The 22,882-nt window shown below is 43.9% G+C and overlaps 1 protein-coding gene across 2 annotated transcripts in view; it reads left to right on the top strand.

The window, feature by feature from the left end:
- grin2aa (glutamate receptor, ionotropic, N-methyl D-aspartate 2A, a) overlaps positions 1-22,882 on the top strand; it is a 160,043-nt gene that overhangs the window by 85,430 nt on the left and 51,731 nt on the right. For both annotated transcript variants that reach the window (XM_030407437.1, XM_030407438.1), the window contains one exon: positions 17,577-17,743. In XM_030407437.1, coding sequence (XP_030263297.1) covers positions 17,577-17,743 — 167 coding nt within the window. The remainder of the gene's footprint in view (positions 1-17,576; positions 17,744-22,882) is intronic.

The raw sequence follows: 22,882 nt of genomic DNA, 5'->3' as shown, positions 1-22,882 counted from the left end.
TACATCTTTAAGTTTCTCATCCTGCCAGCCTTAAATGTTCCTTCAGCATCTCTGTTTCCAGGATATCTGGCTCAAATTAGACAATCATGTACTGCACCACAGTTTTACTTGTGTGTACAGTTGAAAGTGTGAAGGTGTTGTTACAGAGACAGAGAAAAATAGGCCTTAAACTCTAATATTTTATGCACTACTACACACCCAAAGACAGGTGTGACATCATTCCACATCCTGCAGCAAGACTCTGTTAATGTAATAAATGACCTCCTTGTAACAACAGGTGACTCAATCATAATCCTGTTACCTACGCTGTTAGCAGAGTTGATCATGTAGTTTTAATTGAATGCCTGGAGCACTGGGTGGGTGCTTCTGACTCAGAATTGAGCTGGCTCAGATTCTAGTTTTCTCTTTAGAGGGAATCCATCTTCAGCAGGCATCCCTGCGGGGTTACCCAGGGCTCACGTCTGGGACCCTTTTCTTTCCAATGGTTTAGCCTGTGCCCACAGATGACAACCTACAAAGAATACAAAATCTATTAGCACAATTAGGAGTGGGGTTGGGGTTAAGCCTCTTAACCGGGGACAGCAGTTGCCTAAAGGCATTATGTTTTTGGGTTGTCCGTCTGCGTATTTGTCCATGCCTCCCATTCTTGTGAATCCAACATCTTAAAAACAACTCAAGGTCAGAGGCTGAATGAGGTGACATCTTAACATTCCTCTAATGTTCTTCCCATTTCTTCTTTTTTTCAAAAGACATAGCTCAGGAACAGCGACGGGGCTGGTGCACAGAGGCATGTAACGGTGGTAATTCTAGTTGACAGCGATTTAAATAGAAAGAACAAGAACAATTGATTGAATGGTTTAAATTCAGAGAGATATTAGGAAATAGGGAAAATCCATTTTTGTATGCACAGCTGTAACCATGTCCTGTGAGAAGTGCACTGTAATATATTTGAGCAGCCCTCTCTTCTATGTGAAACTCTCTCCTCATTGCATGCAGAGCCGTGATTGCATGTGTGGTGCGTTCAGCCTGCAGACATGGGGGGCGTTGATGTTGTGCACACATGCACACACATTCAAACAAAACACATGATCTGTGTTCAGTAATGCAGAAATTAGAGCATTAGCCTTTAGTTTTATAATTAGCGAGAGTGTGCACAATCTTTTATGAGTGTGTCTGTGGTTGTGCCCCCATTTTTAACTGCCGTTTACCTCGCACATGTACAAAAAAACAGGAATTCAGGTACAGACTTCCTGGAATAATATGGAAATTATGATATAGGAAAGTCATACCCGCCTCGTGACAGTAGATGATGGAGTCCAATATAAGACGTGGGACAGATGTCCAGGAAGGAAATGTCTTCAATAAGAAGAGAAAGATCTTATTTGACTCCTTTTTTATGGCTAAATAAACAAACTCTCTTTGTTTTCACGACTGAATAAACTGAATAAACAAACTGATCTAGCAAACTGACAATTTCATACTGTTTGACTTGCTTCAAACCGTGTCCTGGGGACCTTATTTTCCTCTGACAACAGCTTGTTTACCAAATTTTGGGGAAAGAAAGTTTGTATTTCTTCACCAAACCTACACAGCGCCCCTGAAAACTTTAAACCAGTGAGAAAAGCACATAGAAAACCTCAAAGATGGATATCTGACATGTGAAAATAACCATTATCTCACCGTACTTGGCTCATAATCGTGTGCTCATGTAGGTCCCAGACGGTTAGCAAAATGCGGCTTATTAAGTAAAATTGATCTTCAAGGAGTTTAAGAAAGACCTAAAAAAAGAAACATGTATTTAACATCGCGTCTAGCCGGTTTATGTAGCAATGAGGCTGTTTATCGCTGCAGATCGTAAGCATCACCAGAGTACCTTTGATCACTATCAAGAGCCCAATAAAGGGTAATATTTATGCTACTGGTGAATATGATTGTATATGCTTCTGAGGCAACAGATAAGAAAGGGGGTGATGGGATGAAAGTAATGGATGTTTAAAGGGTAGAGGAGACGAGAGAGCATTTTGCGAATAGGCAACGCGAGGCAGGCATGAAAAGGGGGGAAAATGAAAGTGAAGTTAAAAAGGGAGAAGGAGCTGGAGATAAATATTTTTGCCTTCGGCTGATTTGGCTGAAAATACGACTCATAACGTCTTTGATTTGCAAATTAGGGCGAATGTTTTTTCTCACCGCTGTGCCCGATCTATCCCTCTTTTTTTTTCTTCCCCCCTCCCTCCTCTCTTTGTCTCTCTCATTCCCGATCTCCGTTTCTTCAAATCTCCACTCATGTTTCCCTCCAGATGCAAGGCGTATGCTCGCCCCCAGTAGACGCACGCATGTGTGTGCACGCTCATTAACATCACCGCAGTCTGCAGGGGGTGTGATGAGAAGGGGGAGCGGGGGGAGCTCCCCAAACAAATCAACAAATCGCAGCCCTTATCTCTTATCTGGCCCAGCCAATCGCATGCCGATCTTTATCGTCGACATCAACAAAAAATTAGGTGGGGTGGGGGTAGGGGGGGACAGAGGTGTGAGGCGAGGGAGAGAACAAGCAATAAAACAGCAAGAGGAGAGAGATGAAGGAAAAAGAAAAGCAAAGATAAAAGAGAGAGACAATGGAAGGAGGATCAGAGAGGGGAGGAATGAGGAAGAGGGTTTTGCGGGACTAAAATAGACCAAGTCAAATGAGAAAACTAACAAACCGTATCGAGCACTACCAGGAGTGTGCACGCTTGTGTGTGCGCGCGCGCTACTGTGGTTCAGTGCTGCCATTATTAGGTGATGTAAAGAGCTAATGCAGTGTTAAATAAAAGCTGCACTTGCTTCATTATTCATGGTGTCTGGGGTCACGGGTGTGTGTGTGTGTGTGTGTGTGTGTGCGCGCGCAAGTACTGTATGTATGAAGAGTGTGTGAGGGAGTGTGTGTGTGTGTGTGTGTGTGTGTGTGTATCTTGCAAAATTCTTGGCCACAACTCACTCTCTCTTTAAAGAGGATTTGAAACTTTGAGAGCTACAAAGTGGGTCAGCAACTTTGTCTCCTCTCCTCTCTGCTCGCATTTCCCCCTCGCTTACCTTTCAGGGGAAATCTTAGAAGCACTTGTAGTGGCAAAAAAAAATGCATTAAGACTTTTACACACAGTCGAGAACATATTTCTTGTGGGTGTTGGAAAAAACAACAACTAATGAGTGTATATTCAGCTGCATAATTCCTAAAATTATTAGCGCCCCGCCTCTGAAATGCCGTGTTGCACAAACCTTCGCCGTACGAATGCAGCTCGTGCCCCAGTTGAGTCTCTCCCCCTCCGCTGTGTGAGCTGTGATCCACAGATGCTCCTCTCCTCTCACGACTCAAGTCAGAGAGTATTACTGTCCCTTCGCCCTCGTACGAGAGACCTCGGCGGGGGCCGCGTGAGGACGACTCTGATCCTCCAAGATGTTTGTCAGCCTCGTACCGGCGTCACGGATGACTCATTCTCTCTATTTCCGTCACGCTTGGCTGTTAACAAGGTGACTGCGTGCGCTTTCTATATGTTAAGTGAGCGAATACAGTGCATGTCGCAGTGGCTGTTTTCTTTTCAGTCTTTGTTTATCCAACAAAAAAAAGCTGATGCTTATCTTCTTCATAGTCACACTGTCCCCTACTGATGGCCACTGAGCGGCACTGGCTAGAAGTTATGGTAAAGGTGCACATGTAGTTATGAATGGGTAGCGTTTCATCAGAGTAACCGTTAACTGCTGCCAAATGTAGCTGGTGTTAGTTTGTAAGCTCAGTTCACCATGCAGGTAGTGCTCCTATGAGCTGAGACTATCACTCTGCCAAATAACTAGCTGGTAAGCATGCTATATATTCAATATACTGTATACCTCTGCAACACAACACACAGACGTTTCTTACGTAATTTTCAAACCTTTATTTCTTTAGATTCTGTTGATAATTTTACAGGTATGGTCAAAATAGATTTTTTTTTGTGGATCAGCACTAAGGAGAAATACAGATAAACTGCACAAGCGAGCGTTTTCGTTTCAACATTTTCACACCTCTGACTCTCATCCTGCTGTTTGCGTGCGAGTGTGATTCCCATTCGACAAAATAATGCAACGGGCGAGCGAGCCGCTGTACGGCTCTGCTCTTTCGCTTGTGGAAGAAGAAAAAAAAACATGTAAGAAGTGGTGGTGAAAAAAAAAAGGACAGAGTGAATGTGTGAAATTACTGATTAAATCACACATCGCACAGCTCACCCACTTCCTCTTATGCTGATTCCGCGTGCTGAGTCAGCCAAAAACTGGCGCCGATAAGGGCCGACTGAAGCCTCAAAGACGAGGGGGTGATGGGACACGCAGTGGGGGCCCGATGGTGGCCATGGCGCTGGGGTCTTTCATTGCTTATTATAGAACATTGTCTCCCTCTACATTTCGACCTACATGAATAATAGTTGCACTGCTTTTCGTCCTCTACTCCTCCACTTCCTTGCCTCCTTCCTTTCCTTCCTTCTGCTCCTCTTGTCTGTTCTCTCCTTTCCCGCTGCCCCCTCTTCTCCGATCTTTTCCTCTTTTTTTTTCTTTTTCGTCTCCCTCTCTTGTCATCGCTCCTGTGCCCAGAAATGTAAGTGACCCATCTGTGATAGCAAAAGGTACATTAGGCATTAGGGAGTTCCCCTCCAGCCGTGTGTGTGTGTGTGTGTGTGTGTGTGTGTCTGTGTGTGTGTGCGTCCGTGCATGTGGTTAACAGATATTGCCTGATGGACTCCTCCCAGGGGTGCTGTCCGTCTGCTTGGCCAATGAAATGCAGCCAATTACTCTGCAGGCCTCGCTGGCAGCCAATCAAATGGAAATGGGAAAGCTTAGAGATGACGATGGGGTTTAGGGCAGAGCACTTATATTGCACTTTGTTAATGTAAAGAAAGTGTGTGTGAGGCGAGGCCGCTCTCTTCCAACCTTTCTCTCTCTCTGCAGCCTCCCCGTCGTTGTAATATTAATGATGAATTGCGAGTGTGGATGTGAGCACATTTGAATGGAGTGGAGTGCTGCAGTGAGTGCAGCCGCGAGAGAGGCGCCCTCCAGTTTGAGTTTAAAGGAACAGTTGAACATTTTGGGGATATTCAGAAAACCAGCGGTGTGCTGGCACCTTGCCATCAAACGGTCACGACCAGGTTTGTCGACCAAAACCAAAAAGTACTGATGCCGACCTGTTACCACAGCTGGAGATGCTTCGTAGAAGCATAGGACAGCGTTGCAGCATTCTCCTGAACTACTGAACTAGTTGGGGACCTTGTTTTACAGTCAGAATCAAAACCTAATATGGGTCCATACAGTTTGTCCGACATAATCCAAGTCTCTAGAAGCCAAGAGATCCCAAATTGTTTTAAAAAGATGTTTTTTTTTACCTTTGTTTTGCAGCTGATATCTTTGATGTAGCTGCTAAGCTAAGAGCGCTGCACCCCTTCTCAGGCGGATGCACATGCTCGTCCACGCGGCAAGTGTATAAATATTGTCAGAATATTTTCAGATCTCTGGGCTTCCGAAGACTTAGATTACGCATGTCTAGCTTTACAGAGCAATTTTTATGTCGAGCTTTTTTGGTCGTACCCGTTTACTTCAGTTGTCTCAGTGAGCGCTGCAACGCTGTTTTGCGGTGAAGCTCCAGAAATGATTTTAGGACCAAGAAACTTCAGTATGCCATCTGCACGAGGGTGAGTAGATCATGAACTGTATTTTCATTTTTGGGTGCACTCATCCTTAGGCTGACAACATCAGACTGCAGCTCTGTAATGAACACACAGACATGATTCCGCCCTTCACATTTCGCTCAGAGAAAGAAAGCAAATAGATGCCGTTTACTCGTTTTTCCTTCCATGTCCGCGACATATCTCCTCCCCTTCTTTCCTCTGTTTTCACCCTGCCCTCACCTCTTTATCTTCCTTCTGTCTCTTCCCTTTCCCCCTCTCCCTTACATCGTTTCTTGCCCTCTCCTCATCCATCTTCCTGCCACTCGTCCCATCCGTCCAACCCGCCCCAACCTGCTCCGCCTCGTCCTCTTCAAAGTAGGTCTCTCCGTGTCAGTGTCTGTCTGTTGGTGGCAGTGATGAATCAGACACGCTGGCAGTGTAGTTAGCGATGACCATAACAGCTGACTGGTGCATCTCCGTAGAGGAAACTATCAGGACATTATGCAGTATCGATTTGCCCCCATGTAGCCGTATGTCAGCATAGAAGCAAGGGCTAATATGACGGGGGATGGCATGTCGTTTGCACTGTTATACGTTTATACGTTCCGGCTACTATATCAAGTGAATAAACAAGTTACACAGGGAATGTTTATTTATTCATTTCGTTCTTGTTTCTCCTCGAAGTAATCGGTGATCAGTGGTCAAGCTGGAAATAGGCTTCACCACCTTCTTGTCAAGAGAAGAGAGTTATGGGAGAAATTTGATACCTCACTCATATATGTGCAGTAAGTATACAGCCAGTAGCTCGTTAGCTTAGCAAGAGGAATGGACTTCCTGTCACTGCAGCATCACAATTGGTTCTTTTTGTCCAGATAATAAGATTTAGAGGCGCACTGCATTTGGACAGAGCTAGTGTAGCTTTCCCTTTCTTTCCAGTCGTTAAGCTGAACTAAGCTAACTATCCATCCTATCCATGCTGTAGCTTCATATTTAAAGGTGCCTTAAGTGGAAAACTGGACACCTGTTGACTTGTACTCCAAACAACTAGGTGGCGGCAAATCGCCGGAGTAACCATTAACTTCTGCTAACTGTAGCTGCTGTTAGCTAGATAGCCAACTGTGCAGCTTGCAGTTACATTAGCTGCCGCTGAGCACTGGGGGAACATTGGTGTTGTGTGCTATCTGGCTATCATGTCTTGAGGTACAAACTGCCAGGGGCTATCTGCTTAGCATGCTAACTTAAATAGACGAATATATGTTTTTGAATGTTTTGAGCCACAATTCTGACATATTGCACCTTTAAATGGACAGCTGAGAACGACCTATTTGCTGTAATATGCAGCTGCTCCTTTAACATGGAGTGGCCTAGAGTCTTTTTCTAAACAGCCAACCACGTCAAGCTGCTTCCTAAAGAGAGTGGATCCTGCTGCATGATCGCAAATTATTAAGCACCCAGTTAGTAATGCCCTCGCACCATCTGATGAGGAGGGCTGATTGAGCACAACTCAGTGAAGTAGGTCACACCACGCACGATTTGCTCAGTTTCAACAAGCATCTGACGGATGCAGCGACGTGCCAAAAGGTTGCCAGGTTTACTCAGATGAGCATCAATTATGAACTGATGACACATTAATAGCAAACATTAAAGCAGTTTTAGAGAACTGTGCGTTATAGATACTTAGATTCAGCCTCCAGTGGACTCTTGAGCAAACATCTCGAGTTAAAATTTGGAACCAGATGCCCAGCACTGGTCCAGGCAATCTGCTCGACATCAAAATATTTGCGGTGGCGCTGACCTGACTAAAGTCATTTCGCACTCAGCCAATGTAACATTTCTCCTCCTTTAATTTCTTTTCATTCTCCTGGTTGGGGACTGCTGTCTCCTCTGTTTTTTTCACACCACGCGCATGCCAGCCGAAAGATCAAACTCGCTCCCTGGTTGCCGTGCTGTGCGGTAGCTGCTCTGATGTTGTTCCTGAAAAACGTGACATAAAGATCGAAATGATTTCACACCGGCACCCGTTGCTCCCCTCGTGTCGCCTCAGCGTTTTTTTTTTTTTCTTCCGGGGGCTGCTTTTACGACTCCATAAATGCAGGTCTAGGTGTTTTGTTCCCGTGTAAATCTGGCCTTTGAGGCCTTTGATTTTTCTTGGTTTTTTTTTTCCTGGGCAGCGGGTGTTGTTCCATTCTGTTTGAGCTGAGGTTTATATTATGTTGTTTGTGTCTTAAGAATGAACTCGGCATGATACGCAGCCCTCTGGCACAGATGCACGCGCAAGAGCACAAGTCTTACAAATCCCTTTCACTTTGAGTCGAGAGCGCGTGCGGGTTATCTACGTTGGAGTTAATGTGCATGTTTGTTCGCTTTCTTCTCTGCATTATCTCTCTCTTAATAAACAGCTCCTTAGATTAGCTTTCACGATTTCATCTCTCTACGTCCCGTTGCCCTGCGCTGAACTCTCATCTCCAAACGCTTCAATTCTTTAAAAACCCTTTAAGGCGGCTGCACGCCGAGTTCCCTCCATACAGGATTACTTCATTCAATACTTTAAAAAAGAAAAACATGTTTTAACAAGTAATCCCGACAAAGAGGTTTTCTTGTTGAAATATTACTTGTGTATTCACTAAAGCACTACCCCCGTCGAGGATCCGGCTGTGCAGCGACTCCTAAATCAGTCTTATTATTTATTTTTTTTTATGATTAGCACACCTCTGCTCATCTCTCTCTCTGTCTGTCTTTTGTGTTCATTTAAAAGCCTGCCAATGTGTGAGGAGAAAGCAGATGGGGGAGAAATGCATAAGGAAGCAGGGGAGGGTAATTGAAGGGTACATAACGAGGAAGGAAGAAGGAAGGAAAAGCCTAAAATGGAGGAAGAGGAAGGAAGGAGGGAAGGAAGGAAGGAAGAGGAGGAAATTAGGAAAGCCTGGCTGAGAGACATCGAGCAATTACGATGGTTATGGCTGCTGATGATGGCAGTATTGACAGTGAAGATAATTTTCCTAATGATGACTCTGTTATGGCTGCGGAGGCTATATAATGATGATGCCAGCCATTTTTTTGGGTTTTTTTTTTTTCGCGCATGTGACAGGTGTGAAATGTACAGTATGTCAAGGACTGGTGTAGGCAGGCATGAGGAAGGCGTGATAAATAGCAAGGAGGGCTGCGGAGGAAGTAATCAGGTTACCTAGGAGCAGCAGTATTCCTTTTTATACGTGAACCAGCGTTTTCTTGCTTCAGTTGAACATTTTATTTTGGAGTAGTGAGGTAGAAACCCTCAAAAACAATTAAAAGATGGACAGAATAAGTGTCGCTTTCCTTTCTTGTCAATCTTTTCGAGCCTGCAGATTCATTTCTGACCCTTCGTGGGTGTTCCGACCCTTACGTTTGTATCCCCTGGGCTGCATCTCGATATAATCTGACAGCCCGCGTCTTTAGACAACGATTAGTCACAGTGGATATTGAGCTTTTTTTTGGGGGGGGGAAGGCATTGCGCTCGTTTAAGCGTTTAAGCCGTATTCTATTTCATGATTTTTGTGCACTAACATCAGATTTTTTTCCCAGCTTAGGTGTAAAGGTTAGGTCCCAGAGGAGTGTAGCAGCATATCTGCCTTATTAGAAGAGATAGCGAGTGGGTGGGAGAGGGCAAGATGGATAGAGGGAGGCGAGAAAAGACAGAGCCCCTGGACAGAGAGTTAACGAAAAGAAAGGGAGACACGGAGAGGAAGATATTGGACTTATTAGAGACGAGAGTGAGTGGGAGAGGAGGGCGAACGCGGAGAGAGACAAAGATAGAGACAGAGAGAGAGGGATGATGTTATTTTGTCAGCGTTTCCCCCGTGGGGGCTCGACTGCTTGTTAAAAAGTCCTGACAGAGGAACCACAGCAATAACACACACACACACACACGCATGCACAAAAACAGACTCTGCCCCTGCGCGATAAACTTTGAATAGGTTTCTTCCTCCCCTCGTGCATTATCAACAAAATGGGCCGCATTCATGCCAAAAATACACCTTCATGACGTCAAATGCAGCCTCGTTTAATAATCTCAGCGCGTGTCTTGGCGTTTTGCGAGTTTCTTCCGCAGTGGAAGGCTGCTGCTTCCCTGTAATTATCCTCCCAACATAAACGCAAAGCCATCCGCTCCCCTACTTCACACCGAGTCGTTTATTAGCAGCCAACGCAAACATACTTAAAGAACACGAACTGATATTCACAGTGCCATCGCTTGATCTGCTTATTGTTTTAAAAGCGCCGTAATCTAGTGGAGGCCGGATAAACGCGGTTTCATAAGACTCCGCCGGAGCTGTTCACGGGGGAGCGCAGTAAAGGCACGTAATGTGCTGTAAGTAAAAGGCTGCACCACAGCAAATGCTGTTAGCGCAATCAGATTCCTCTCTGGCCATGATGAGATGGAGGGGAGAAGCGGAGGGAGACTCGGCTCTTCAATGGGCTTGTGCAATCGCTACTCGTTGTAACGCCTGAATCACCGTTGCACGCGCTGCGAATAAGAGCGGCGATGTGCTGTATTATGTGTGTACACCATATTACTGCTGTTTGTCTTCATGGAGGCATGAGTCCTCTTCAACGCTGCGTTTAGAGGCATGATGACATTAGGGTCAACGGAACTGAGGTGCATTTCATTGTAATAGTTATGACTCAGGTCTGAGCTCGGCTTTGTCGTCAACAGTTGTCCTGTCTCACCTGTAAAGTAGCGACACATCCTCATTCCCAAACAAGTGACAAAGTCAATCGCCAGTCACTCCAGAAACAACATTTGTTATTGTTCCAAAGACATGAATTGATGGATGCTCGCATTTTGGTTAGGTTAAGGAAAACATCATGGATTGGGTTGAAATAACTAGATAGATAGATAGTACTATATTCAATAAAAGAAAAGGTAGGAGGAACATAAGGTGCGAGAGGATAAGGCGCAGTATTTAGTAGTATTTAAGTAATAATAATAATAATAATAATAATAATAATTTAAAGCTATATTACTTAACTTCGGTTACAAACTTATCTACATCACGTACCCAACTGCAGTTACAATAGTCCGTGATGTCACCTCACTCTGTTAGTAAGTGAAGTGACTCACTGTTTAGTTTTGGTTTCACACTGGGCATTAGCGGTGGTCGAGAGGTCTAACGAGAGAGTCAAAAATAGAATAAATGTAATAAGCTGCTTTCGCAGATGACCAATGTGGATGTTTTTCTGATGAGGTCCGCCTGAGAGTGGAGCGGTAGAATAGTAACAACGTTTCAGCACCATGGACAGAGCCCTCCTGCTCCGCGCTTACATGAGCATGATACGTTCAGTGTCTTTGGCAATTTTAAGTTCTGCGTCGTCTTTCCAATCCTGAGTTGAACCTATCTGGAAAAAGATCTTTCTTTAAACTTTCCTCTTATCCGATCATCCGCGCCTCCTTTGCCTGGATTCGATGGAGGATATTAAAAAGGGCGGTTGATTACTTGTTGGAAGCAACATGTGGTCTCTGTGCCAACAGTGGGCTGTTTTCACTGTTTTTTCTTAATCTAAGTGATATTATCTCTTCCTTCTGCTCAAAATTTGCCAGTTTAATGATGTCTTTGTTATTTGGCAAACGTAGAGAATATAGCTCGAGAAACATATAACACGGCTCGAATCCTCATTCTCTTTAAATTGGGAAACATCCAACGCACCAAGCAGCACTTGTTTCAGCAATGTTTCAACTTTCTTAATTGGCTTTTTTTTTTGTTCCTGTTATTTCTCCGTCTTCCTACTCTAAAATGCTCTGTGGGAGGCAGAAGTGAGCAGTGCCAGCCTATACATCATCACATCTTGTACTTTTGGAATCTGTAGGAACATTTTCTACCCTCTGTTTGTCACGAGTCTGTCTGATATCGTGTCAGCCGCGGACCTGTTTAAAAAAAAGGGGAAATCCAAAACGACTTCAAAAATCTTGCACGTGCTATAACCGTCAGCGTTGCATTGTTTATTTTTGGCACCGAGGAGCCAATGCTATATTAGCAACTTTGTAGACAACAAGTGGAAGGAAAGGAGCTTTCCTGACATCATATTACCTTATCGCCTACGGCCATGAAATTCAGCAGGCGAAAAACTAAATCATGTTATTGGTGAGTTCTGCTCTCTGCTGATGCTTTTTTATGATTTCCCGTCAGAGCATCGTATTGCCGAAAGAGCGAAACATCAGTCTGACAAAAGCAGTGCCTTTACTGTATTCAGTTATTTGATCATTCAGCTTCTCAGAGAACAATTTTCTTTTCTTTTTTTTGTGGTTTTTGGCTGAAGTGACTCCATCTGTGTGGTTCGTACGTGTGTCTGCCTGGCGTCTCAGCTCGTTTCCACAGACATTTTTCGGGGCTCTTTTGTTTTCGCCGCAGCTATTTTTATGCCTGTCTGTTTATATTTAGTAACCTGGCCACCGAGGGATTTTTTTGTCATAACGGTGTGTTTTCTCCTCCGGTGGACGCTGCGGAGCTGTTAAAACCCGGGCTGATAACACAGTTAATCTGTGGCAGATAGAAGTGATACATGAACATATGTGACAAATATATGCAGGTTTTTTTTTTTTTTTCCGCCGCGCGTACGTGCCATCGAGGCCTTTTGTCTCAGCTGAGCGTGTGTACCTCCCCGAACTCAACAAACACTCGACTGTTTGCGTGCGTGTGTGTGTGATGTTATTCTTACACGTGTGTGTGTGTCATCGGAACCAGACAGTGCATGATGCTATCAGCAGCAGAGGATATGAGGACTACTATTTATAACTCCCCTCTATCTCAAACGTAGACACACTGTCCTGCCCCGCGGGGTAGGTGCATGTTTGTGTGTGTGTGTGTGTGTGTGTGTGTGTGTGCGTCATCGCGGCCTTGTATGTGTGTCGGCCCCTGTTTGTGTGTCACATGCAACAGAGTGGGAAATTTGAGAGCAGGAGACTGTGAACGCGATAGACGGAGCAAGAGACGGGGCAGAGCTGTGAATGAAAACGGTGGCGTGTTGACGTATGCGCACGCGTGCACGCTGGGGAAAAAAAGAAAGAACAGACATGTCACACTTGACAAGGGTGAAATGAGAGGATACGATTGGCTGTTTTCTGATGCCACGGATTGCGAGCCGTCCCAATTAGAAACAATCATACGCTGCTTAGTCACTCCATCGGTCTCTCCTTCGCCCGTCTCTCCATCTGCCCTGCGTTCACATTTTCTCCCTCTTTGTCTCCGATTTTGTATCTTTTGTCGAACTCTGCCAGCCCTGCCACTCCGGGCTCATTTGCTCATATTTTAAGTGTTGTTGTTTTTTTTTTCCTTTTGCTTATTCTTTATGGCCGTCTGCCTTCGGTTTCCTCTACGTACCATCTGCTATTTTACATCTGCCTCCTTCCTCTCTGTCTCATTGCCTCCCTTTATCCCTCTCTCACAGCTGCATAACAAAAACTGTGTGAATAAAGGAAATGGGATGAGAAATAAAATGTTCACATTAAGTATAACAAAAGAGTGCGCGTATCACAACAAAAAATCCAGTGACTCCGTACTCTCTGCTGGTGTGTCTCTCTCTCTCTCTCTCGGACGGAGAAAGAACAACAGAGAGGCTGCAGATGACAGAAGTAGGATTGAAGGTGTGGTTGTCTTCTCTCCCTCAGTAGGAGAGTGAAAATAAAGACGGAGATGTGAGGCTTTTTCCCGTTCTTTGTTGTCCTTAAGAGTCTGCTTCAGTCAAGTGTTCAATAGAGGTGCCTCTGGTCTCAGAATTATAGGCTTGGCCGACTTAAACAGCCCATTTTGGAGACAAAATACTGAAGCCTGCTGCTATTATTTCCAATCACGCAGTCATTGCGAAATGAGAATTTTACGCGCCCCAACCTGAAAACCAAATCTCCTCGGTCCAGTTTCTGTTTGGGGTTTGATATGACGGGATCCTGTGAAAATAAAGAGGCACAGTTTGGCCGGAGCGAATGAGCGCAGGCACGTGCCCAGTCTTATTCGAGACCAGAAACAAGCAATTATTTTCGATTAAAAAGGAAGATTTTTTGTGGTGTTTCGCTGGCAGATTTTGGCTCCCTCCCCTGGGGGGCCTGGAGCTCGTATCCTGTCAGACAGGCACAGGCAGGCGACAAGAAACACTGGCACATTCATGCAGAATTCTGTTGAGATTATTCGTAACTGATCAAATTAATTGTGCATAAATGTTGCCGTTGGTATCCCAACATCATTATCGCTTTCCAATGAAAACCTGATGATAATTGGTGGTGATGATTTTTCTAGTAAATCGAGCCCCTGAGTGGAAATTTGGGTGCCACAGCAGCCAATTGATGGAGTATGTTATAGACAGAGCAGGAAACTTAAAGGTGAACATGAACACAATGAACACAAGGAACATGAGGGACACAGGACTGAAGTGGGGAAACCATAATAGACCTGCTGACAAAGAGAGAGGGGAAGACAAGGACTCCAATACACAGGAACTGATGAAACACGGGTGAGCAGGGAAAATGGCGGGAAAACAGACAAAGAGAGGAGGAAAACAAATGGACCAAATTGACTGGAGGATAATTAGGGAAACTAATCAGGACAGTTACAGGGGACGGAAAAAAAGACAAAGTTCAGGTAATAACAACACATGACACACAAGGATGAACAAAATAAAACAGGAAACAATAACTTAACCGAAAACTCCAACTGTGACGAGGGCTAGCTTGTTAGCACGCTAAATACTGCAAAACAACACAGAGCCATCAGAACGTCAAAACTGTCATCCCTCCGCATTCTGATGATAACTTAAGTCACTAACGTTATTAACCAAAATTCAATATGATAAAATAGAAACTTATTAGACGCAGAAATGCAAAATTTAAGGCAGTAGCAGTAGGCGTGCTGTGCCTCATGAGTGTTGTACAACAAAATGACATAGTATTGTGATTAATAGCAGCAAGTCAGCAAAGTATAGTACTGTATATGATCCATAGTGATGACTCTCAGCCATAAACACCTATGGTTAACGCACAGATTCAAGCGTAGCTGCATATTATGTCTAAGATAAAGATACATCTTTATCCCCAACAAATGGAAGGAAACACTGATGCCACATGTGAGCCAACTGTTTTGTTTTTATAGGTGGCGGCTCGTATGATATATGAACACACATCATATAAAATCTGCTACATTATATTATTCTTCGTGGCCGTCCACATGCCTGTCGCAGTCCCCTTAATACTGCAGCGAGGAGTGGGTGTAGTCGCCGCTGCTGTGATGAAGACAGGAAGTGACACGTCTTATAGCATGACCTCCCTCCTGTCCCACCATGCTCGAGCGTTGCTTTGGCTTCTACCCCATTAGAACACACACACACACACACACGCGCGCATATACACGCATACTCGGGCCGCACAGGGAGGCTCTGAAGAGCACTTGAGTCTGAGCATCGAGTGAGCCGACCTCACGTACAGATACAATACCATTAAAGAGCACTCAGGAGTCTCCATATAGGGGGAGAAGAGACGCACACTCGCACAAATAATGCAAACAGTGAATGCCCCGCGTTATTCAGAGGCTATCAACACAGTGGAGAAGGAAATGCTAGGTCATGCATGTAGAGATGGAATTACATCCAGCGCAGTGATATGGCGGCAAATACAATGCTCTACTTACTGTCCCTGCTTTCTACTTGTGTCTATTCTCATGGCCCCGATGGCCTCTTCGCTTAGTTGCGTTAGAACGACTCTGTGTCTTGAGAGTGAAGCTTTGTCGACAGGAGAAGAGCCGTATAGTCGGACACCAGCAGACAAGCAGGAGTGCCTGACTAAAGACATTGAGAGGTTGTGATTTCATGTGTATAAGTTAATTTGAATGTTTCATATACTCACATCTATTCATTTGTTGGCTTAAACAATTTATAAGTGATTCAAATGTGGCCATACCACCTTCTCTTTTCCTCAGTATTTGTCTGTGGTGGTTGTTTTAGAACTACGACCTGAATCCAGCACAGCAAACCAACACTATTCCTTATCTTTATAGACTCTCGCTGAAGCATGTCTCTGAATCAATGAACTGGAAGTGCGTCTCCCATTAGCTTAAACAGCTTGACTGTTTTGTTTGACATTTTCCAGAGCCCACAGGTGGATGCTGGAGGCAGGGCCAATTTGAATGCAGAGGGAACAGCAGTGACGACAGTTCACGGGGTGTGTTGGATGTGCTGCAGAGAGTGGAGTATCAGATTTGTGAGTGTAGTTGTTCAGTGTGAGTTTTCTACCTGCGAGCTTTGCTCTGTACAGTATATGTGCTTTGTACGGTGGACCTTAAAGGTCACACATTGTAGAAAGTGACATCTCGCATCTTTTCATTTATTATAAAGCAGGTCTGGGTGCTGGAAAAATGCTGTGAAGGCATCAAAAATTTCAATCTGATGGGAAGTACACAAAACCTGTCATCAGAAACTGTAGATAAGAAACAAGGTCGCATACAGGACAGCGTGAGAAAAACGTGGAAACAGTTTTTATTAGACACCCAAAATAAATGTATAGACCGGAAATTTTGTATGATATGGAACATTTAAACATAACCAAGGTAGGCATACTGTTTGAAATGTAGAATGTGTTCCATAATAGAGCAACAGCTACTTTAAGTGGCTACTTGTTCAGATGTCTGGTCTTCTCAGTTTTTCTTATTCCCAACAATAATATTTTTGGGGATATTAGGGCTCTCTGCAGACACGATGCATTTCGAATTAGACTTTTGCAGGCTTTACTGAGGATTGAGGCTGAGATCACACTCCGCAGTAGCTCCTAGCATTATGGTTGCCGCTTCATCACACGCTATGCTTTTTTTTTTTTTCAAGTTTAGTCACACTGTGGATGAATTCCTGTAGATGCAGGCTGCAGGCGGTGTGTTCATGTAGTCAGTTCATTTCTGTAAGTGTGTGTGTACACGTGTGTGTGGTGCATTCGTTCATTTTTGACAGCAGGTGTGATCTTGCAGAGTGACGCCGTGCAGAATCCCCTCTCCTTCATTTGTCTCCTATCTTTCACTTCCAACCTTTTGTTCTGTTTCTCCCGGCTATTGTTCTTTTTTTTCTGGCTGTCAGCTTGCAGCTTCACGCACACGCACACACACACACACACATACAGAAGACACGCAACACACCAACCCTGCAAGTCTGTCATAATTAGGGTGCCAAAGACAAGTGGTGTCAAGATAAGCCATGTGTGAACTCCCTGACATTTCAAGGTAACAGAAATCCACACACACAACAAATCACGCTGCAAACAGCTGGAGACGAGGCAACACTCTGTCAGACCACACGTCTTCCACTGCTACATTCTTCTTTCCTTCCTGACTGTTTATTAAGATTTATTTTGACTCGTTTCACTTAGTTTTAACGGCGCGCGCCATAATGAATCATTCAAAACGAAGCCTCCGCCTTAAGTGAATAGAGTTCCTTAGTCCACCTGTAATAGTGCTCGTCCGCTCTGTCCAAGCTTGTGTCTCAGTTTGGCTGAATTAAGTGGCAAATGATTCTGAGTCAGGTTTAATGGAGTGGATACGTGTGACTCAGAGTGAATGGAACCCTCATTCCCCAGAACCAGGCCCACGGAGTTCTGCAGCCTGCCTGTACCGCACCAATCCAATTTGGGCTTAATTGAATTGTTCTGAGGCCCTCATCCATATATTTCCTCCACGAGAGGCTTATTACTCTGGATCTGTGTGTGTGTGTGTGTGTGTGTGTGTGTGCGTGTGTGTGTGTGTGTGTGCACTCATATCGTGCCAAATTTTAAATGCCCCGTTGTTGATTGATGTTTCTGAGATGCAGGTTGAATTAAACGCTGGACTAATAAGGGAAGCGAAACAAAAACTCCAACTGAATCTTTTCTTCCCCTCCCTTTTCCCCTTCCCGCCATCTCCCCTGTTCTCTTCTTCACAGGACGTGAAGTCGACATTCTTCCAGTTCGGCGCCTCCATCCAGCAGGAGGCCCTGCTGATGCTGAACATCATGGAGGAGTACGACTGGCACATCTTCTCCATTGTCACGTCGAAGTTCCCCGGCTACCAGGAGTTCATCAATATCCTAAAAACTACCGTGGACAACAGGTAGGATCACTTAGACACCGGCTTTGCACTCGTCTGCAAAGTTTCATTGTCACATTTAAGTGGATAACAGTAGCTGACGATATGCGCAGCAGCAGTGCAGGTAAGTAAGTATAGCCATGCAGCAAGCATCTGGACTTATGAGGTTTGTACTCAACAGTTTTTTAAGTATGGGATCGCCTGCTGCAGTTTTATCTCCACCCTCTTAGATTATACACAGTATCTGATTGATACTGATAACAGTAGCGGGAAACATGGTGCAGCAGCACAACGTCCAACACACTCACACACAAGCATCTATGTAAATGAGGAAAAAACAAAAAAAGTTTAACTTACTGTTTTTGAACTAAACTGTCCATCTCCTTAGATTGTATAAAGTATTTGATTAGTATAAAGGTGGATAGCAGTAGCCGGCGGCACGATGCAGCGTTGTCACTGAAGAAGTAAGTATTGCCATGATGCAAGCATCTGTACATGTGAGGAAACAAACACAATGGAATATAAATTCACTGTTTTGTACTTTACTGTTCTAAAGTTTGGAATCGCCTACCAAAAGAGCTTGATTTGATACAGTCAGATGGCTGAGAGTAGCACTAATGTACGAATAGATGTTATTTTGTATGAAGCGTATGTCAAATAAGTTACGTTTCGTACACGGGGGACAAAACGCTGCTACAGTGGTTCAACCAGACTGACAATTGAAGGGGCAAAAAGAGACAGAGATACCTCTGAGCAGCAGTTAAGTAAGAAAACAAGACATCAACAGTCTTTGCTAAGATGATTTGGAGGCTTGGCATCAGAATCTCCTGAGATTCAAAGGTCCATTGTATAGAATTAAGCAGGATTATAGGGGGAATATAGTATTCATAATAATGTTATTGTTAGCTTAGAAGTGCCTAAAACTGTTCGAAACACAACTGTTTCGTTAACTTAGAATGAGTCTTTTTATATCTACAGACACAGCAGAGTATGCCATGTTGCACCCCCATGTTTCTACAGTAGCCAAGAATGAACAAAAAAAACAAACACTGGCTCCAGAGAGGGCGTTTCTTTGGGATATTTTTGGGGACAAAGTAGGGAGGGATGTGCATAAATCCCACACACTGGTCCAGGTTCCTGTGCTAGTCTCAGGGTCAACGTTTGTTCTTTAACAAGCTGGAATAAAAAGCTGTGACACTTCAGCCAAGCTATTGATCAAACTTCGAAAACGTAACATAACGGGTGATTCCAAACTTTGGAACACAAGTGTAGCTGTAACAGATGGTATGTTGATATCGTAGCTGGACCTTTGAGCCTGTCCACTCCACCGATGGAAAATGGAATGTGCCATTTCAGTCTGATATCGAGTAAGTTTTTCCTCCCTCCATCTATCCTTCTGGGTCATAATCATCTCTCAGTGCCAACAGTTTGCACTAAGGGAAACTGAAGATAACAAGTGCTGCAGGTATGTTTTCCTAAACAGCTAATGCGCTTCTAGCCCGGGCGTTCCTCCAAGCCCATTTCCCCATTTGGTCTGTAATCTTCTCCATTATCACTGCAAATTTCCCCAGAGAAAACAAGCAAGTTTACTTTTCAGAGGAGTTACTGTACACAATGTTTTGGGGCCTTGCATTTTTCATCATCTCCACTCATACAGTATGTATATCGAGACTGTCGGCCTAAAAGGATTTCATCAGCATCCTTAAACTGAATGCAGATGACAGGTAGGTTTACAGATAGTTGGGTCCGGCCGTCTGCCTCACCTTTAGGTCATTTTGACTGATGCTGTGGCTCACTGCAGAGGGAAGGAGAAGGAGGAAAAACTGCTGAAGAGAACAGCAGCCATATTTTCTTGGCAAAAAAAAATGTCAAATTAATGATGCATGTTCAGCAGTGTTGAGATGCCGGTGAGGGCCGGTGCCTGAACCCATGATATATCAAAGCCCAGCTGAGGAGAGTCTTTTCATTAGCAGTTACTCTTTATGACAGTGGTTCAAAAGGCTTTCTGCCTGTGTCTGTATTCGGTAACACTGCTTTAAATTGTTTTTGATTGTAAGAAGAGTGGCAACCGATGGCTGGTTAAATAGGATTAGATATTTGTCCTTCAATAACATGTTCTCACTCCCAGCTCATTAAATATAGTGGCATGGTCAGTGGCCTTGAGCTTTAAACTTTGATGTTCTACCAACCCCTCTAGCACCAGTTTTGGACAGGAATGGGAATAATAAATCTGGTTATACTTTCAAAATAAAGCTTCCTGACAAAGATTTCAAATATTGCGAAAAAGATCATTCTTTGGGTGAAAATGGCTACATTCAGTTGTGTAGTTCAAATGTATTTACTTAAGTCGCTTTGTTAACTTAACTGATTTAAATGAAGGGGTCGTTATCAGGATTCAGCATAGCCTGATGATGAGTTTTGGAAGCATAGTGCCACTGATCAGGCTGCTGTGTTCATTGCATTGGGATTGAGAACGGCCACCCTCAAACTTGTGGTTAACTGCCCCTTTTTCGAAAAGAAATATCAGGAATTGTTAATTGTCTAAATAGTTTTGCAACCATGTTGTTTCATTGTCACCATTGCAAAGTCCTAATATGCAATATTCACATCGCAGGACATGCAATGTCAAGTAAGGCTTATTCACATTCAGGCTGAACATCAATTGCAGCACTTGATAAATATTAACAATGTTCCCACTTGGTAGTCTTTCTGCCTCTCAGTGGTTGTAACCATGGTGACATCTGCCTACTGTGACATCACGTGCATAGCCTCTATTGAACTATTTAAATTATAGTATGGAAATTTCATTTTCTTACAATATCATGCGGCCCTACATGTCAGGTAAACTATATATCAAAAACTGTCGGAGTTCTGAGGTTATTAGATGCTGGATGTTTTCCCTTCCAGCTTTAAACGAGGCCACACCACTAATTTATGCAATTTCAGACCTATTTCTTATGTATGACACTTCAGTGAAAGATAGCTAAAGACATGTAATAAAGAAAAGTAACTTAACATCCCGGGGTCAATATTCTTACCCTCCAGAAATCACGTTGACCACGACGGTGAAATAATAGCTGTAAATGTCATTTACGAAATGAGAAATAATAAGGCCAATTACCTGCAATTACCAGCCGTCGATTTCCCGCGGTGGTGTTCAGCCGGTTCACGGTGACTCAGTCATGGGCGGACAGTTTTAATACTGATGAAGTTCCATCATTCACAGCAGAGAATTGAGTCAGTCAACTCAGCGAAGTCATGGCATGGAAAGGCAATATTATGTGGAGTAGAACCACAGGCCCAGGCATAACATATGAGAATGAGGGAATGATATATTTTGCGGAGGGCCGCATACACAAGCTGTCTGTTGGAGATGAGCGCAGGCAGGTAGGTGGTCTTCCTGTCGGTATAATCTGCAGAATAAAGAACAAAGCTGGGCTCTGGATGGGAACGCTTGTTCAGGCATTGCACACATAATCACTTCGCTGTATGAGACACACCATACACACTAGCTCTTTTTCTGCAGGTAAAGAATGTAATGAAAGGTAAAATTATTTTATAAAAGCATCTATATATATTCTTTTTATGTATCTTTATATTTTATTGAAGTTCCCATGAAGTCAAAATTACTGCTAAATGTTTTTATCACATATGGCTTGCTCCATATGTCACATATGCACATTCAGTTCCAACAGAAGGTCTCTTTAATGGTATTTTAGTGTTTGTAACTTCCTGGAAAAAAAAAAAAAAAAACATTAAAAATGTTGATGACTCATCCTGCACTTGGGGGCGTATGTTAATTTATCAGTTTCATAACTTGTACAAAAACGCAACGTTATTCAGTAATTTGATTTCAATTGGATCATGTTTCAAGGAGAACATTTGTTCTGGTTTTACCTGCGATGTCATCAGGCTGCTCTACCTTGAGCAACTCTGGACAGTTAGATTTATGTGTTGCTAATTGCCAACAAACCAGATAACCAGACGTTCTCAATGAACAGCTCCGGGCTAGCGGGCGTTAGCTGCCTCCGAGAAAGACGACAGAGGCCAGCTGGAGTATGGAGGTGATTTACAGATTTTCCTGTAGAAACATACTGGTAGCTTTGATGCTGACGTAAGCACTTACTGCTGCTAAATGTAGTAAGCTGCTGTTAGATCAGTAAGAGATCCAAACCTGGCAAGGACACAATCTTGGTACTGTATTCCTTGTATCAAATTAGCCTTAGTCTTCTCAGAGGCTGTGTTTTCTGTCCTGGTACGACCTTACTAAGCTGAAGCGACTAGCACATTCTATTAGCCGTTTCATGGGGACTTAAATGTCGAGGAGTGATGCAGTATTTTGTTCTCCGGAAATTGTTATTACCCATGCTGTCTCTCTGTCACTCTCTCTTTCTCTGTTAATGTGTCTCTGTGTATCATTATCTCTCCTCACTAGTTTTGTCATCCGGGACTTGTAGACCATTATCACTTTGGACAGCGAGACGAGGACAGCAAGTCCCAGATCACTCTCATGTTACACTACCTGTCTATTGTTGGATTACTGCATGATGTTTATCGCTTCGCTCATTTCCCTACCCTGTGTTACACTCTTTGACAGTCCCCGGTGTGTGTGTGTGTGTGTGTGTGTGTGTGTGTGTGTGTGTGTGTGTGTGTGTGTGCTGTGTGTCCGTCTTTGTCCCTCACTCTGCCGGCTCCATCATCAAGGACCTGTACTCCCGATACCACAGCATGCTGCCAGTTCATGACATATCATTTTCTTGAATTACTGACATAACCAGCGTTTGCTCTATCCCTGTTGCTCTGTCGTCTTGCGTACTGGGACCTGCTGAGTATTATCACTCTGGACGTTGTGAAACAGGATGAAAAAGAGACTCTACAAGCACATTATCATTTCTAATAAATGTCCTTCTAGATTAGAAAATGTGTTTTGAAATCACACCAGTGCAATTTCTCTCCACAGTTGCTTTGACCTCTCCACAGAGGATCATTTCTGTGGGAGAACATCTGTCTTCAGCCACATGTTTGTGCCGGAGCGGTGTCATATTAATGAACACATTTTTTGAGTCCAAATGTGTGACAGGAGCTGGGTTCCACTTTGATAGCGGTGATATTTCCCTATAAGTGCTGTCACCAATTAGCGCATTGACGACAGGCCCCGCGTTG

Source organism: Sparus aurata, chromosome 23, assembly GCF_900880675.1.
Source record: "Sparus aurata chromosome 23, fSpaAur1.1, whole genome shotgun sequence".
In the NCBI taxonomy this organism is placed as follows: Eukaryota; Metazoa; Chordata; class Actinopteri; order Spariformes; family Sparidae; genus Sparus; species Sparus aurata.
Note: the sequence above shows the minus strand (reverse complement) of the source record. Positions and strands in the feature narration are given on the sequence as shown.